At 36.6% G+C, this 19,971-nt stretch overlaps 1 protein-coding gene across 20 annotated transcripts in view; it reads right to left on the bottom strand.

Annotated features, from left to right (window-relative positions):
• The window catches only part of LOC115218076 (unconventional myosin-IXAa), a 446,542-nt gene that overhangs the window by 166,771 nt on the left and 259,800 nt on the right, over positions 1–19,971 (bottom strand). For 18 of the 20 annotated variants that reach the window (XM_036507998.1, XM_036508006.1, XM_036507996.1 and 15 more), the window contains exons 11-17: positions 18,352–18,486; positions 16,365–16,486; positions 13,652–13,793; positions 12,173–12,263; positions 11,575–11,676; positions 10,134–10,212; positions 5,071–5,133 (exon numbers count right to left, since the gene is read on the bottom strand). In XM_036507998.1, coding sequence (XP_036363891.1) covers positions 5,071–5,133; positions 10,134–10,212; positions 11,575–11,676; positions 12,173–12,263; positions 13,652–13,793; positions 16,365–16,486; positions 18,352–18,486 — 734 coding nt within the window. The remainder of the gene's footprint in view (positions 1–5,070; positions 5,134–10,133; positions 10,213–11,574; positions 11,677–12,172; positions 12,264–13,651; positions 13,794–16,364; positions 16,487–18,351; positions 18,487–19,971) is intronic. The other 2 variants (XM_036508000.1, XM_036508015.1) reach the window with 1 other exon arrangement.

Raw genomic sequence — 19,971 nt, 5'->3', positions numbered from 1 at the left:
CTGATAGCAAAGTTTGCATATTTACAGCAATAGATAAGAAATTTCTAAGTAGTGTTACTATGGTTTTTATATAAACGGAACTATGTATGTACATATGAATGTACATGGAAGAGATTACATCTGTAAATGTCTATGCAGTGCACAGTGTATATGTTCGATATAAACAACGGAAGCTTTATGGAAGCAAACTACAAACCAAAAATCTTCATTCAGATACACCACACAATATATAAACTATGAAAGTAACCAAGAGTTAACTACTGAATAATTTTAAATCCAATGATAATTATTTTATCACCATTCTCATTATCCTTTACTGCCTACTACAAAACATGATAGCAACATGCCACTATCATCACCCCATTCAGAAGATGAGACCAAGAAAGGCTCGAAACATTAAGAGTTATATAAGAATGTTATTGTTCCAAAACAGCATAAAGGATTAATCAATAAATATGAAAAATCTATATATATAAAACTGTAGTTGTGTGAGTGTCTGTCCCCTTCGATTTAGATTCCTTACTCCCACATTTTGCAGTGCAGTTTAACCAAATTCGGGTATCTTATAGTCGTGATTCATATCGAGCCCGTCTGGGTATTAGCGCGCGTCTACGATGAGTCTACGATTTTAAAAATAATTTAACATCATTTTTTATTCCATTTTATTGCATATTTGTTTGTGTGTCGATGGCGGCGGAGTTGGCGTCCACGCTCACACCTGTACCTGTGTTGCTTCTCCCCCTTCTTCCCTCCCTCGTGAAGCTGTGGGGAACGGAGTTTAAGGAAATCAACGTCGTAATGCGTTGTCAAGGAGACCAGCGTTCTTTTAGAACAACGACTTCATGGCTTGAAGTCGCCAAAACAGAAATCGCTAAAAAAGCTGAAACAGATCCACAAAAACGGCAATTACCGCCATACAGGGCAGGTTTCCTGTGCAAACAGTTTGCACAACCGAATGTTTTAGTTGTTGCACAAATCTTTATATATAAAAGTAAGGTTGTGTGTCTGTCTCCTACGATTTAGATTCCTAACTACTCCCACATTTTGCGGTGCAGTGTAACCAAAATCGGGTATCTTATAGTCGTGATTCATATCGAGCCCGTCTGGGTATTAGCGCGCGTCTACGATGAGTCTACGATTTAAAAAAAAATTTACCATCATTTTTTATTCCATTTTAATGCATTTTCGCTATTATATAAGGGAAGTAACTCTCTAAAAATGTCTACGATGAGTCAACGATTTAAAAAAAAAATTACCATCATTTTTTATTCCATTTTTAATGCATTTTTTGCTATTTTTTTGCTATAACTCACTAAAAATGCTTATAAAGTTATTTCCCTTACAAACCCGAGCAACGCCGGGCAATACTGCTAGTACTTAATAAAAATTATTAAAGTTAGATGTCGTTGTGCTTCCACAATAACACATCCAAAAGAGAAACAAAGGTAAAGTTCCAGCAATCAACAAAAAAGTCTACGTTGTGTTCTACCTATATTGTAAAATAATTACAATGAGAAATTCCTTTATTAAAAAAAAACAAAAAAACAAAAAAAAAAAACCTGTAAAACACTATCTACATACACTTATTGCTTAATGAAAGTTTCTAATTATTTTCGTATAGCAGAAAGTGACAGCTTTTTGCACTGTACTGATTGAGTCAGCCAAAAAGTGAAACTTCAACTTGAATTTTACAATATATTTGATTCTACTCTCTGTATTGAATCATCCCCCATCAATATATGGTCTGTTATTATTCTTTAAATAGCTTTAAATTGTTTGCTTGCATGTATGTAGGCATGTGTATGCATATATGTATGCACACACAAATGCATAAATACACACACACAAATACATACACACATACATATACCACACACGTATATTGGTGTATTAGTATGCAAAATAGAGATATACAAATAAGTGTGTAGGTGTAATTATGAAAGAGGAACTACCCCACATACACACAAATGTATCTATAAGTTCCAACAGTAATAGTTAATATTTTCTCAGAGTGAATGAAATATTCGCAACAATTTTATTATTCTGACATTGTCTTTCAACGATATATATCCAGAATGAAAGAAATTCTGGATGAAATATTCTAAATATTCTATAGATTCACAAGTAAAAATACATACAAAGTAATGGGTAAAGATCACCTTTGGTCATGAATGACCGTGGGATTGCACCTAGAAAGTTATCCTCTGAGGCACAAGTCCGGGCAAGATTGTTTATGGAAGGCTAGGAGTCGCCCATGCATACCAGCCTCCCTGCTCTATACCACTGATGTTATCCAAGGGAAAGGCAAAGGCCAATACAGCTTGGCACCAGTGACGTCGTAACTCATTTCTACAGCTGAGTGAACTGGAGCAATGTGAAATAAAGTGTCTTGCTCAGTAACACAACACACAGTCTGGTCTGGGAATCGAACTCACTACTTCATGATTGTGAGCCTGACACTCTAACCACTGAGTCATAACTATCTCTCCTTATCCGTTTTACTTCAACTTAACCCTGTCAAATGTAATGCTTATATATTCACATTGTTTTCAATTAATCATGCATTGTTTCATAGCATCGGGATTCCAGTGATGTGGTTGCTTGTTCTGAGGGTAAAGATGTAGGGTAGGTGTGAGAGGCTGCATCTGTCTGGTATGAACATAAAACAGCAAAGAATATCTGGGCCACATATGGCCAGTTTAAACCCTAAAGGGTTCATCGATATATACTTATGGTCATGAATCTTGGGTAATGATTGAAAGAGTATAATCATGAATACAAGGGACCAAAATGGGGTTCCTCAGAAAGATTTCTAGAGCAACATTACTCAGCAGGGTGTGCAACTCCGAGATTGAGAAATCTCCTCTGGTTGAGCTATTTCTCAGCATTGAGAGTCACAGCTCTGGTACTATGGACATGTGATTAGAATGTCTCAGGTAAGAATTGGAAAAGGGATTCATTAAACGAAGACAACCAGCAGGGAGCTAAGGTAGACCAAGAACAAGGTGGTTCAATAATATCCATAGTATTGTTTGGTGATGATTAGGAATCCAGAAGAAAAGTCTTATAACAATTGCCTCCAGTAGGACCCTATGGAGAAAGTGCCACATTGCATATATAAGGTGTAGGCATGGTTGTGTGATTAAGGAGCTTACTGCCTAACCATATGGTCTTGGGTTCAATCCAGCTCTATGGCACCTTTGGCTAGTATCTTCTTCTATAACTCCAGGTTTACCAAAGAACCTTATGTGTAGATTTGCTAGACAGAAGCGGAAAGAAGTCCACAATCTGCCACAATCTTCCCAGGAATAGTAAGGTGGAAAAAATGGATAGATGTACAAGATCTGACCACAATAATTACTGTCTATTAACAATAGTCACTAATGACTTACAAAGAACATGTCAGTACAATAAATATCTTTAGTTACAAGCTGGTAACGTCGAGTATATAGAAGGGATGAAACTGAGTCTGAGGAAAATAGTGAGGAAACTGTCAGCATCACTTAATCTTTTGATGATCATCATCATCATAGTTTAACGTCTGCTTTCCATGCTGGCATGGGTTGGACGGTTTGAGTGAGGGCTGGTGAACCACGTGGCTGCACCAATCTCGAATCTGATGAATGTCAAAAATTTACATAAGTTTATATGGAAGGCCTGAATACTAGCAGCTTTCACTGGGAAGTAGAAATTTAAATTTCTAGGATGTTTGCGCAGTGCTATCCTAAACATATACTGACATGTGCTGTTGGTGATACTTTACTTTCTCTGGACTTTTCCGTTTTCCTTTCTGTTGAAGAGCTATGCTCGAAATATCAAAAGCTCTCTTTTTTTTCGTGAGCATCAAACTAATACACTCCATTTGCACATCCCCTTGTTGTTTTGGTATTCGATTATTCAATTTTACTATATATATATATATATATATATATATACCAAGTAAGTTAGGGGTTTTGGATCCAACCCACTAAGGGATAATACTTATCCAATATACTGTTGATATAATACCCAAATTATTAATACACATGTGTTTTTAATTGCAATGCAATTAACTTACTTATTGTATTAAATGGATGAAGGTAAAGAAATATTTTACCATTAAATTATATTACAAATAAGAAAATGGAGAAACACATTAGTTGGTTTATCAGCTTTAGGATATTAGAATGTTGACTTTTTATTTAACAAACCGAGAACCATAGTAACATACATATATACATTACTCAATAAATTGACTTGTATGAGCATAACAAATTACTTTTTCCAAAGGCTGAAACAGCTGTAAGTGATTTTAATGATTTCAATAATTTATATTAAGATTTTTTAAATTGTATTCTTATCTTATATGTATTGAATTTTAATGTATATATGTATGTTATTATGGTTCTCGTTTTGTTAAATAAATAAATACATCAACATTCTAATATCCTAAAGCTGATAAACCAACTAAATTGTTTCTCCATTTTCTTATTGTATCATATATATATATATTATATATATATATATATATATATATATATATATATACACACACACATATATATATACACACATATATGTATGTGCATAATACAGTTTGTGCTGAAATTCAGAAACATATGCTGCGCTGGATAATAATATATGACACAGACAGACACCTTGATACATTTAGACATTGAAATAATAAAAACTATATAATTGCAATTGATAGCAAAGATTTTCAACATTCTTTATGGATTAGTTCAGTAGCCTTAAGGTTTAATAAACTATATTTAGCAATCTAAGGTTTAGCAAATTACAGATTAGCATCTAAGGCTTGATAAAATAAGGCTTAGCAGACTAAAGATTCTGCAGACTACAATTAGTAAACTAAGATTTACTAAGCCAAGGAATCTCATATAACCAGATTTCAAATGAAGAGAAAAATGTGCAAAGCAAAAACATATATAAACTAAATAAGAAAAAGTTTGTGTAGAAGTTATTAATGGTAATGATTAAGTGCTTGGTTTTCTGTAGTATTTATTATTGATTGAAAACAGGATTAGGAATATTGGTTATTGATTGGAAACAGGATTAGGAACACTGACTTACCTCTCTAAACTGTTGAATAATTTATTACCCAAATTACTACAGCATGTCCTTTGCAAATCTGACCTGAAAGTATTGAAATTATTCCTTGGTATAACAGAGAACAAATTATCGGTAAATCGGTCAAGCAGTGACAACAGTGTTTCAGACTTGAATCATTAGCTGTCTCTGTGTGATATATAATAAGAATCATCATCATCATCGTCGTCATCATCATCATCATCATTGTCATCATCATCATTTAGCATCTGTATTCTGGACAATTTGAGAGGATCCGACAGGTCAGAGGACAGTGTCAAACACCATGGTCTGTTTTAGCATAGTTTCTATAGCTGGATGCCCATCCTTAATGCCAACCATTTCACAGAGTGCACTGGGTGCTTTTTTTCATATGCCACTAGCATTGGTGAAGTCATCGAGAAGCTTGCCAGACAAGATCCCTCCATTTATTGGAATATGGTTCTGATGGGGTGGGGGGCTAGGGGGATGGGGGTTTATGCCAGACATTGAGAAGCAAGAGTATGATAGAGGAATAGAAACAGTTGTCTTGCTGAAGAGGAGATATATGGCTACCTCCAGTTGAAAAAGATGAGAAGATTGCGGTGATGAGGGTGAATGCGAGGCAGATGAGTCAGACGAGGAGGAAAAAGATCATGTATGTGTATGTATATATATATATATATACATTCTTATACAACATTCTAGTATAAGAATAATAAATATATGTATGTATGCATGGAATGATGGATGGATGAATGAATAGCTGTTTGTATGCATGTACACTTAAAATACTCAATTTACTATTTAGCTTGTGTGGACATCAAAAAATCTTATATGGTTCCCCTGGTTGAGAAGCACTGATTTTTTTTATTCTACTAGTCTCTTTTACTGGACTACTAAGCTACAGGGATGTAAACAAACTAACACTGGATGTCAAGCAGTAGTAGAGGAACAAAATCAAACACATATACACACATAAATATGACATCATCATCATCATCGTCATCATCATTTTAACATCCACTTTTCCATACTTGCAAGGATCAAATATGATTTGTTGAGGAGGCAGATTTTTTTATGGCTGGATGCCCTACCTGTTGCCAACCCTCACCTGTTTCCAGGTAAGGCAATATTCCTCTATGTGAAGACGTTTCTCATGGAGGACTGAAAACAACAACATAGTCTGTATGATGATGATGATGCTCATTTAAAACTATCACATGATATCAAGACAAGGGTATACTCACATCTGCGCACACAAACACTTACACAGATGATAGACTTTTTTCAGTTTCTGTCTAGCAAATCTACACATAAGGTTCTTTGGTAAACCTGGAGTTATAGAAGAAGATACTAGCCAAAGGTGCCATAGAGTTGGATTGAACCCAAGACCACATGGTTAGGCAGTACTCTCCTTAACTACACAACCATGCCTACACCTTATACATGCAATGTTTTAAGATTTCATTGATACTGGAATAGTTTTAATACAGTGAAAGATTGTCCTTGATACAAAATCATTTCAAAATTATTTCAGAATTTTACTTATAATCAATAAAAAAAATCTCACTTTTCTTGCTACCATTCTCTCCTCTGAACAAACACAACACACACACACACACACACACACAGGTTAATTCACTTCCTAGAGAAGGCAATGGCGCAAGCAGAGATACTTTGATCAATAGATGTGATACATGTGTGTTAAGCAACTTTGAGAAGTCCAGGGCAACTGTGATGGATAAGAAACACTAAGAAAGGAAACAGCCATTGTTGGAATCCCTGTCTGACTAAACCCTACACAGTTGTCCTGAGTTAGTCAGAGCCTGACATTTAACCCTTTCGATACCAACCCAGCTGAAACTGGCTCTGGCTCTAAATACAAATGTCTTATTTACATAAGTCTTGAATTAAAACCTTCCACCAAACCTTAGTCACGATTTATGTTCCTAGTACTAGCTTAATGATAACTAAGTTATTTCACTAAATTCTTTGTTATATTTAAAATTAATTGAAAGAAACACAGAGCAACTCAAAATAAATACAGTAATGAAAGGGTCAAGGATACATTCACATAGCAACTTAAGGGCTAGCCACGCTTGCTCATGATCACTGCATACAAAGACCTACCATTATCACCATTCATCAATGTGAGGTTAAGAGTATTATCACAGTGTATATTCTGTTATTGGCCATATAAAACAAGAATCTTCTTGTAGACATTTCACTATCCCTATCACAATAAATTCCAACATGTACAATTTGCAAAAAAACAGAATACTGGGGAACCAACGCTGTTGATAATCTCCAATAACAAGATGGTGTTTTGGTTCATTTTAGCTTCTGTTTGATATAAAAGTTGACAATCCCAAGCAAGTTTTGTAGGATTAAAAATAAATGCTCAAACTAGAAAAACTCATACCTGTTTATACCTTTAACTGATAATGCTACCACCCACTGTGATATTTAATAGGGTGGGAAGAAAGTTAACATTTACTTATCTAGCTAATACAGGTGTTGAAACCATTACTCACACACACGCATGCACATGTAAACACACAAATCTTACATACATAAAGATTTTAATAGCAGATTGGCCAAAGTAACAAAATATGGGGTACAGTGTATTGGTTAAATGAAAAATATTTAAATACCACTTCGAAATTTAGAGTTCTGCAGTCATAGTGTGATCTGAGGTTAGCTGACTCATTATTTCCAGTAGGTCAAGTAACAAAGTAGAGGGATTCTTAGTTCTTTATTCAACTACTTATAATGACTGAGAAAGTTGAAAGTGTCACAAATATGTTCCCTCTGTATATACACACACACACACAGATATATATATATATATATATATATATATATAAACAATTATAAATAAGGGAAAACGAAAATAATTTTCTATGTCAATATGGTGAAAATTAGACTTTAGATCATCTAACCACAAACAATATGTGGTTAGACGAACTAAAGTCTATTTTTCAGCATATTGGCATAGAAGATTTTTTTCGTTTGCCCTTATTTATAATTGCTTATAATTTTCACTTTAAAAGGCATTTTAATATGTGGGCCACAGATAATTTTTTTTTCAATTTTATCCTTAAATTAGAAGTATATATATATATATACATATATATATATATATATATATCAAGGTAACCATGTATCTCCCCTTGAACAAAAAACCTGTCTCTGTTCTTCTATCATACTTCAGGCAACCTCTCATCACCTGGAATAAAACCACCACCCACAAACTACCCCACCACCCCACCCCAGTTTTGTGGTTTTGACTTGAGAGTTACAGAGTGAGCTCCCTAATGCCGGTGCCATGCAAAGAGCACCCAGTGCACCCTACAAAGTGCTTGGCATTACAAAGGCCATCCAGCCATAGAAACCATACCAAAGCAGAGACTGAAGCTTGATGCAGTCCTCAGACTCACTGGCTCCTGTCAAACCATCCAACCCAAACAAGCATGGAATACAGAAATGATGATGATGATGATATTTATATATATATATCATCAGCAGCATTGTAATGTCCACTTTTCCATACTTACACAAGTCAGACAGAATTAGCCGAGGCTAAATTTTCTACAATTAGATCTTCTACCTGTCAGCAACCCTCACCTGTTTCCCAGTAAGAAAATATTTCCCCAAGGCTAGACAGGTTTCCATGGAAAACTGGAAATAAGGGGCACCCTTTGCGTGGCAGTGACACCTCTTTAGAGCAATCGCGTGAAGTCAAGGCAAGGAAACAGGAACACAAACACACACATATACAATGGAGTCCTTTTGGTTTCCGTCTACCAAATCCACTCACAAGGCTTTGGTCAGCCCAGCGCAGTTGAGGAAGACATTGGCCCAAAGTGATACACAGTGGGACTGAACCCAGAACCATGTGGCTGGGAAGTAAACTTATATATTTCTTTATTGCCCACAAGGGGCTAAACATAGAGGGAACAAACAAGGACAGACAAAGGGATTAAGTCGATTACAACAACCCCAGTACGAAACTGGTACTTTATTTATCAACCCCGAAAGGGTGAAAGGCAAAGTCGACCTCGGCGGAATTTGAACTCAGAACGCAACGACAGACGAAATACTGCTAAGCATTTCGCCCGGCGCGCTAACGTTTCTGCCAGCTCACCGCCTTGTTTATAATCACATAGCCACGTCTGAATATATAAATATACACAACTACACACACACACACCCTGTCTGTTTACATGACTGCAAAAAGTGAACGGGTAGCAGGAAAGAAAGCCAAAGATGAATTCGAAATACAGAGAATGAAAGAAAACAGCTGAACGACCGAAATAAATGTCTACAGAGAAGAAATTCTTCCACGGACTTCCTCAGAACAAATACCACCGATATTCATCACTGGTTTGTTTCATGTGTCTGAAATTACAGCAGCTAATTAAACAAATCTTTAAATACATAATTCAGTATATCAAGAGATGACTGTTACCTATTTGCAGCCAAATAGGTAACATATTACAGTGGAACCGCACACCAGACAAAATGCTTAGCAGCGTTTTCAAACTCCATCTGTCTAACACCCGTGGACATGTTTACAAAGTCAGAAAACAGCACAGCTCCCATGACTTCAGGAAACATTTTTTCACGCTGAGAGTTGCTGAAGCATGGAACAAACTGCCGGCATCGGTTGTTAATTGTCAGAGCACTACATCCTTCAAAACTTCCATGCTTCCTGAGATTCGTCAACACTATACCCGAGTTTTTCCCCTCCATACACATGCAAGCATGTATCTGACTCATACACTGTTCGCTTTCCAGACATTTGTACATTACTGCATATGCTTTATACGCACTTTTGATAAGTTGTGGTGCATCTGAGCACTGTATACAATACTTTCATTATTATTATTTCTGCCAGCTTTACATTCTGAGTTCAAATTCTGCAGAAGTCAACTCGACCTTTCACCGTTTCGGGGTTGATGAAATAAGTACCAGTTGAGCAATGGGGTTGATTTAATCGACTAGCCCACCCCAACTGCAGGCCTTGTGCCTTTAGTAGAAAGGATTATTACCCTGGAACCTACCTTAATAAATTATCACTAGATAATTTGCAACTTTCTCGGTGAGATGTTTCATTCGTCTTCTTTGGAGGTTTCCTGGATTCTGAGTGATTAAAAAAAAAAGAAAGAAAAGAATAATTACAACTGACTAATGATTATTAATAATCTTAATTAACAAATTTTCCTAATGCATGGAAAAAATTATACCGTAATAATCATTGTCATCATTTAACATTTGCTTTGCGAGGCTTGCAATCCCAGTCTGACTAAACCCTATACAGTTATCCTGAGTTAGTCAGAGCCTGACATTTAAGGAATTCCAGGGATTCCAACAGTCAGATGTCCTTCCTGTTGTCAAACTTCACCTGTTTCTAAGCAAGTAAATATTTTCCCATAGCTAGCCATGAAAGACAGGAAACAACCTCACTTGTATGATGATGAAGCTCATTTACAACCATCATATATCTAGACAAGGGTACACACAAACACACACATATATATACATGTATGCAGCACACACATATTATAAATGTGTGTGTGTGTGTGTGTGTGTGTGTACACAGGACAGCTGTGTAAAGAAGTGCCGATCTCTAACAGTAGAGGGAAGCTGTAGAAGTGGTAGACCCAGGAAGACATGGGACAAACGTTGGGTCTCACAGAGGCAATGATAAATGACCAGGACCTTTAACAAAATGCTGTATTTGAGAAGACTCAAGCCAAGTGAGATCATAGTCATAGCCAATACCAGAGTCATGTAACTGGCACCTGTGCCAGTGACGTATATAAAAAGCACTCATTACACACTTGGAGTAGTTGGTGTTAGGAAGGGCATCAAGTTGTAGAAACCATGCCAAATCAGACTGGAACCTGGTGCAGCTCTCCAGCGTACAAGTTCCAGCGAAACCATCTAACCCATGCCAGCATGTAAAGCAGACACTGAATGATGATGGTGATAAATATATAATAAAAAACAGATTCTTTCAGTTGTCTCCTACCAAATCCACTCTCAAGGCTTTGGTTGGTCCGAGGTTTAGAGTAGAAGATATTTGGGATCTTTACCTTTTGACCGGCAGAACACGAAATAACTTCGTAAATATAAACTTTTCTCAAAAACGCTAAGAGTAAAAGATGTTTTATATGACACATTCTACCAGTATACGAGGTTTGAAATTGTTTAGTTACAAAAAATTATTTTCTAAATCTGCTGGTCAAAAGGTAAAGATCGGATATTTGTCCAAGACGCTGCAAAGTAGAACTGAACCTAAGACCAGCTGTTTGGGAATAAAGCTTCTTAATCACACATCTATACCGCTTGAAAATATATTTTTTTATTTCATTTTATTTATTATTTTTTTGTTGTTGTTGTTGCAGTGAAAATAAAATATGAAAACATGAAGCGATATTCTTAGAAGGAACAGGAGTAAGTAGGAAGGTTGAATAAGAGAAACAGCATAAGATAACTTACTTCCATCCCGTTGGTATTCTTTACCAGCAGAAATAAAGGCAGCAACACATCTGAAGAATGCTCTCAGCAATCCCCACCGCAAAATAGCGACTGGATCAACTCCTGAAATATTAATTGATTAAGAAATAAATTACATTTCATACTTAACGGAACAACACATTCAACTTGACAAAATAACATCGACATCATCTCCGTATATATAAACGGCAAAATGTCTGTGTGTGTCCTTTATACAAATCCACAATTTTTCAGTTAGAGGGCTCGCACTTTCTATGGTCATTTAAAACCGTCCAAGGATGGTCGTGCACATCTTTACATTTCCCCAGTCACTCTGCAAAGCCATTAAAAAATCAATAGAAGTGACTATTTTGTGAATTTTCTGTCCAAAACCCAATCAAAATGCCCGAAACTTGATACGCCAATTGAATGCCAGCTAGCTGTATGTGATTGGTCAGAGATTTGGACAGTATGCGGGTGTATGTGCGCACACACGCAGCTGTATATGCATGAACTAGCACTATGACCCAGCGTTGCCAGGTCCTAGTGCTAGTTCATGTTATTTTGTCAATAAGCATAGAGAAGAAAGGATGTAACTTACCAAGTAGTTCTTTGACAAAAACCGAACTACTGTTCTTGAGAACTCCGACAATATCAGTACGTATGAGGTCAGAATTCTTCTCTCGGAAATCCTAAACAGAAACACGACAGTAGATAAATAAATAGATGAATTTTTTTTAATCCAAAGGAAAATTTGATATAATAATCACTGCATTCACACACACACACACACACACACACACACACACATGCATGCATGCACACATACACAAACAGGTTGTGCACACACGAGAGTCAAGTAAACCTTTCTGTGGCTGCTTGATCTGCAAGGAATAGCAACCAAAATTATTCCTCAAAATTATCTACTACCTTAAAAAAAAGGGTATCATGGACAATATAGTCAAATATATATAAAAAGATGAGATGGTCATGGCAGGAATGCCTTTGATTATAGCTCTGCCTGGTCAGGTGCAAAAGTACCCCCTCTCTTCTAAATTTTCTACTCCCCATACACTTTCATCAAATTTATATATTCTTTCTTCACATAAACTCTTGAAAAAATACTCCACACCTCACTATTAAATATTCAAGCCAAAAGGAAACATCAAGATGGTCACTCAGCTTGCTAGAAATAGCAGCCAAAACTTCATTGTTTTCCATGCTAGCTTGGATGGTTTGATGTGAACCAACAAGACTGAGGACTACACTGAGCTCCAATTTCTGTTTTCACATTGTTTCTACAGCTGGACGATTTTCTTAATACCAACCACTTTACAGAATGTACCATGTGCATTTTTTTGGGGGGTGTCATACTGGTACTAGTGAGTTCACCAAGTAACTTGCAAGACAAGACCCCCATCCCCAATTGAGTAAGGGGTATAGTACTGAGGAAAATAAAAATACAATTGAAGGATAAGAAGAGGGGTCTTGCTGAAGAAGAGACACAGGGCTTAAAAAAACAAAGATCAGACAGAATAGTCATAACTGTGATCTTTTTGACCATAGCTTTGATTGACCAGAGCTGATCAAAGGTTGAACAATAACAACAAGTGGAGCCCTTTGTACGAGAAGTCAATGTACCAGGATTTGAAACGGAAACCAGTGGCTCCAATAAATATGATATTAGGAAATGTCCATTCAATCCCCCCATTGTATTTATGTTAACTTGACAACAGTAACTTTTAGTTATTAAATATCTATAGTTTTCCTGACATCATACAAACACACACACACACAGACACACGCACACACACACACCACACACACACCAATATTTATTTATGACCTATTCCTTATATACTCAGGTTTATATTTGTACATTCGCATCATAGTGTTTTCCAAGCATCTTTTTAATGCTAATACAAACAACATTGTTCTTGTGCTCCGGGCCGAATGTCAACAACATTTCTGTGTGAGAGATAACCAAGCAAACAAGGAAATTAAAGTGGAAAGACATACTTCAAGCAGGAGTGGCATGGAGCTGAAATTGTACAGAAAAAAAAAAAAAAGGTCAACTCACCACTGTGCTGTACTTGACTTTGCCAGCATAATGGACAACCACGAAGGCACCTTCCCGAAGTTGGGGCACCTCATAATAAGGTTTGCCCTTATGATGACGGTTGAACTTGGACAATAGGGTGTCATTACTAGCACCAGGAAAACTGCGAGAAAAAAAAGAACAAAAATGTTAAAAGCAGGAAACAAACAAAATAAAATAATAAACACTGCGTATTTATTGTTTTATATATAGATGGGTGTATTTGTGTATAAATGTGTCGAGAGGGCATGTCATCATCGTCATCATCCACCATCTGTCGTCAAGATTGTTATCATCATCATCATCATCACTGTTTAATATCTGTTTTCCTTGTTGGCATGGGTTGGACAGTTTGCCAGCATGGAAAAATAGAAGTTAAATGATGATGGCGATGATGACGACAATGACATTTATACCCTCCCCACATATTTATACACATATACACACATCTATTATACACACACATATATATGTGTATGTGTGTGTATGTGTGTGTGTATATATATATATATATATATATATATATATATATATATATATATATATATATATAGAGAGAGAGAGAGAGAGAGAGAGATAGATAGATAGATAGATAGATAGATATAGATAGATAGATAGATAGATAGATAGATATAGATAGATATATAAATTTATATAAATAAGGATAAGATCGTTATTTAATATCGAACTTATCAAGTGGCCAGCATGGGAATAAAAAACCTTCGAAGGTAATAATTATTATTAAAATTATAATTTAGGGTATCTAAGAGATACCACCACGCTTGAAATAGCAGCCAAGTGTGAGTGTGGATGTGCATGTGGATATGTGTGTGTGGGTGTGTGTGTGTATTTGTCCCCACCCCACCCGCTATTGCTTGACAACTAGTATTGGTGTGTTTACTTAGCAGTTTGGCAAAAAGGAACTGACAGAAAAAGTACCAAACTTTAAAAACAAAAGAAATAAGTTGACTTGTTTGACTAAACTATTTCAAGGTGGAAGTGCCCCAGCATGGCCACAGTCTAACGAATGAAACAAGTAAACGATAAAATATTCCATTGTTGATATTAATAAAAGATGTATATGTGTGTGTGTGCATCTGTCTGTGGGCGTGTGTGTAAATATATTTCATACACATAAAGAAGTGCTCTTCCTAAAAACTGACTCTCTCTCTCTCTCTCTCTCTCTCTCTCTCTCTCTCTCTCTCTCTCTCTCTCTCTCTCTCTCACACACACACACACACACACACACATTACACTGGAATTAACTATTCCACAGCTAAAGCTTGGCCTTGTCCTACTCTGCAGCAATTAGCTCATTAACAAATTTAACCAAAAAAAATAATAATAATAATTAAATAAAAGAAAAATTGTAATTAATTTATTTTTGCCCTGAACATAAAAGCTATCAATTAAAATAACCCTTTCTACAATAGGTACACAAGACCTGAAATTACATCAACCCCAGCACATGACTGGTACTTATTTCACTGGACCTGAAAGGGTGAAAAGCAAAGTTGACCTTGGTGGCATTTGAACTCAGAACCAAAACATGAGAGTTATAAAATAGTACTGTTAATTAGGAGAGAATACACAGTAGGGATCTTTTCGGTTTGAACGGCAGTTTTTAACATAATTTCTAGGTAACTAAAAAATTTTAAACTTCGTATACTGGTAGAATGTGTTTATAAAACATCTTTTCCTCTTGGCTTTATTGAGAAAATTCTATAGTTTGTATGATATTTGTTGTTTTTTCTTCAATGTCTGAAATTTCAACCAATCAATGACATCTATTGAGGTGAAAACATTCTGTGCCGTATGAAAATGTCCCTTGTTTAAGAAACAGATTGGGTTTATTTACATTTGTGAAGAAAAAAAGATACCCTTCCCCCACCCCTAACCCTAACCCTAAAACAGATTGAAATGCAATAGATCAATACTAGGGTCATAATTATGGGTGACAATTTCATATGACACTGCTAGAAAAAACTGCTGTTCAAACAGAAAAGATCCTACAATAGCATTGTAGGGGGAAGGAAAATAGACGAGAATATAAGGAGAGGTAGAGAGGATAGAAGTGAGAGAAGAGAGAGAGAGAGAGAGATTGAAATATAAGAGAGAAATGAGAGATACAAGAACAAATGAGAGGTGAAAGAAAAAGAAACATGATAATAAAAGAGAGGGTTGAGAAAGGGGAGGTGAGAAAGAGAAAGAAAGAGGCGAGAGAAAGAGGGGATGAAGGGAGTGGTGAGAGGGGAAGAAGATGAGAGATGTGAATGAGAGAGAGAGAGAGAGTGTGTGTGTGTGTGTATGAAATGACATAGAAAGTGTGTGTAGCTGAGAGGGAAAGGGGGAGGGGAGACAAACAGACAGAAAGATAGACAGAAAGAGGCAGGCAGGGCAAAGAGAATGAGAGAGGCAGAGAGAGAGAGAGAGAGAGAGAGAGAAAGACAGACAGACAGGAAGGTAGATTGAGAGACAGATAGACAGACAGATAAACAGGCAGGCAGGCAGAAAGGCAGAGACAGACAGACAGACAGGTAGAGATGAGGTACCTCAACAAGAACTGCCTCAACCCATAACAACCTGCACAACCCATACCAGCATGGAAAGCAGACATAAAATCATGATGATGATGATGATGATGATGATGAATGAAATGGTTGCAATTACTATAATTTAATTCCTGAATACATACTTGCACTCTTCATCTAGCAAGCAGAAAAGACCATTAGGTTTTTTAGAAAAAAGTTCCAGACAACCAGTATTGTCAATAAATTCAATATTTTTCCACTGAATTCCTTCTCGTTGGTACTCTTCCTGCAAAGACAGAATTCCAGAAATAAATCATTTGACTGCAAAAAATTACAGCGGGCAGCAGCTGAAATCAATAACTAGATTTAACTCATACTCAATGATGATGACGATGATGGTGATGATGAGGACAACAGCACTGGTGATGATGAGGACGACAGCACTGGTGGTGATGGTGCTGGTTATGGGGATGGAATGAGGATGACAATGATGGCCATGATGATGATGATGATGATGGTAATTAGATGGAAGAAAATCTAATGAGCCATTACAAATATAGTCATCAGCTTCTTAAATTTTGTCTTTACAAAACCAAGCAGAAAATGCACAGGATTACGAGGTCCTGTTAGTTCTGTCTTGATGAGGAGCGATCAGCCTCTCTAGAGTTGGTGCCACAAGAAAATGCAGCCAATACACTTTGTAAAGTACTGATGATAGGAAGAGGTCATCCAGATGTAGAAACCATGCCAAAATGACACGTATAAGCACCAGTCCATAGAGGGCAGTGGCCCTCAACAAGAACTGCCTCAACCCATAACAACCTGCACAACCCATACCAGCATGGAAAGCAGGCATAAAATCATGATGACATGAATAATGAAATGGTTGCAATTACTATAATTTAATCTGTTGTCTAGCCTAACACCATTGTTTGGCCCTTAGGTGCCTTTAGCAGAAGTAGTCATTGCATGGTAAACATTTAGGTTAGGTGATCACTCTCAGGGTTATTTCTGACTTTAGGAGATTTTGAAAAGAACCATTAAGTACAGCATTTCCTCCTAAGAAAAACCCAACAACACCTCACCACGTCTGGTATCATTCCTGAATACTCATATTGTATATGTATATGTGAGTTTTGATTGAGAACTGCTGATTTTTGATTGAAATAACACACTGCTTTGGCTATGCCTTCTAACACTGAGTAAAATGGCAGTAGGGTCTAATTTAGGACTCATTTAAACAATCACCAGAGGAGGTGTATTTTACACCTTGGATAGACATTAATGATTACACATCTTACCAATATACAATGGATGTAAGAAATAGTCAAAACAATTGCAGTGATTTTAAATAACGAACGTTATTAATTCCATTTTCTATCATTTATCTATTTATATAAACACTACAGATACTATGTGAAGGTGCGTGCTTTAGTGGTTAGGGCATTCGGCTCATGATCGTAAGATCATGAGTTCAATTCCCAGCGATGTGTTGTGTCCTTGAGCAAGACACTTTATTTCACGTTGCTCCCGTCCACTCAGCTGGTAAAAATGAGTTGTACCTGTATTTCAAAGGGCCTTTGAAATACAGGTACAACTCCAACATTTAGTCTCAGTAACTTATTGTAATTCCACCTTGTTTTATTGGGGGGGGGGGCTTGAATGCCTCAATGACCATGAGTGGAGTAAAGTTCTTCGTTGGGCTTTCAATACAGGGCAGATCAAAGAACAGAGGCCAGACTAATATGGCCCACCTATTCCCAGAGGTAGAAATGGGTTTACAAAGAGCCAAAAACTCTACCTAGAAAATAGAATCCAAGTGACAGAAGCATCAATGATGATTCAAAACCAACAAGGCCTGAGAGAGGAAGGCCTTCGAACAGGGAAACATACAATATACTGCAGCAAAATCCAAAAGGAAGCTGCAAAGATGTGGAGATAAGTAAGGATCATATTGGAGAAAAGTAGAAAAGACAGCCCATAATCAAGAACAATGAAGAAAATTTGTTGATGGTCTAAGCTCAGGAAACAAGGCTTAGAAGTAATTTATTTTAATTACAGGAATTTACTAAATAAAAAAGAAAAGCCAATACAATCCATCTTTCTGTTTGAAGGAATTTGATGATGCATGAATTTCTGTTGCATTCTTACCTGTTCCAACTTGAAGATGTGTTGGTTGAAATAATACTGGAGGTGTTCGTTTGCATAATTAATACAAAACTGCTCAAAGCTATTTTTATGAAAGTCTTCAAAACCAAATATATCCAGAACTCCAATAGAATTTCCCTAAGAAAGTAATTAAAGTTATTAGAAGTTTCATGATTTTCAAAAAAAAAAAAAAAAAAGGAAAAAAAAAAGAAAAATAAGATATAGAAAAACAGGAACAAATACAATATTCACCAGGAAATGTATCAGAGGAAGAAGGAAAAATATAGTTTAATGAGCATGTAATAAAATTAAAATATAAGTTATATACAATACAGTGTTGGTTCCTGAAATGGGTTGTTGAGTGCTTTTATAGTCGTGTGGTTAAAAAGGTCACTTTGCAGTCCTGTAGTTCCTCGGTTCAATCCTGCTGCACAGCATCTTGAGCAAAGTGTCTTCTTTTCTGTTTTTTTTTTGTTTTTTTTTTTTTTATCTGTTTCCGATCAATCCAAGACTTACCAGTGAAATCAGGGTAGGCAGAAACTGTGTTGGACAGGGATATATTTGTTGTTGGGTGGGGGTTTAACACTACTGTCATTACTGCAATCAGGGCATGGGTAGCAGTTTCACAATCACCCCAACTAACACTATAACTGGGTTCTTGGGGAAGTGGTTTACCACCACCACAATCAGCTTCTTGCTAGCCGGCTCCATGTCAAACCATCCAACTCATGCCAGCATGGAAAGAGGACACTAAAAAGTGATGATGATGATCATCATCACCATCATTATCAGAATCTCAAAGCTATGAGATAATGCATGACTAATTCAAAACAATGTGAATAAATAAGTATTACATGCAACAGTGGCTCAGTGGTTAGAGCATCGAGCTTACGATCGTGAGGTCGTGAGCTCGAATCCCGGACCAGGTGCAAGATACTTTATTTCACATTGCTCCAGTTCACTCAGCTGTAGAAATGAGTTGTGACGTCACAGGTGCCAAGCTGTATCGGCCTTTGCCTTTCCCTTGGACAACATCAGTGACGTGGAGAGGGGAGGCCGGTATGCATGAGCAACTGCTGGTCTTCCATAAAACAACCTTGCACAGATTTGTGCCTCAGAGGTTAACTCTCTAGGTGCAAACCCATGGTCAGTGCCTGACCGAAGGGGGTCACCATATATACCACATGCAACAGAATAATCTAAATAACCCAAGTCTTAAAGGGCTAAGGGGCCCACTCTGCCGTGAACATTCACACTGAGTCTCTAGTCTAAGGTGAACCAAGTTATTGCTCCATTTCTCTTACCGGTCTTGGAGATTCTACAATCATCAGGGTGGGCATCCTTTCTTCTCTTATAAAAATTTTATGAGAAAAATTAAGATAACAGCTGGGGAAGGTGTTTAACCCTTTTGTTACCGTATTTATTTTGAGATGCTCAGTGTTTCTTTCAATTAATTTTAAATATATAAGAAAGAATTTAGTAAAATAACTTAGTTATCATTCAGTTAGTGTTAGGAACGTAAATAGTGACTAAGGTTTGGTGGAAGATTTTAATTCAAAACTTATGGAAACAAGGCATTTGTACTACAGAGCCAGAGCCGGTTTCAGCTGGTTTGGTAATGAA

This window comes from Octopus sinensis, linkage group LG12 (assembly GCF_006345805.1).
Source record: "Octopus sinensis linkage group LG12, ASM634580v1, whole genome shotgun sequence".
NCBI classification, from domain to species: domain Eukaryota; kingdom Metazoa; phylum Mollusca; class Cephalopoda; order Octopoda; family Octopodidae; genus Octopus; species Octopus sinensis.
The sequence above is the reverse complement of the archived record's forward strand: the minus strand, read 5'-3'. Positions and strand labels throughout refer to the sequence as shown.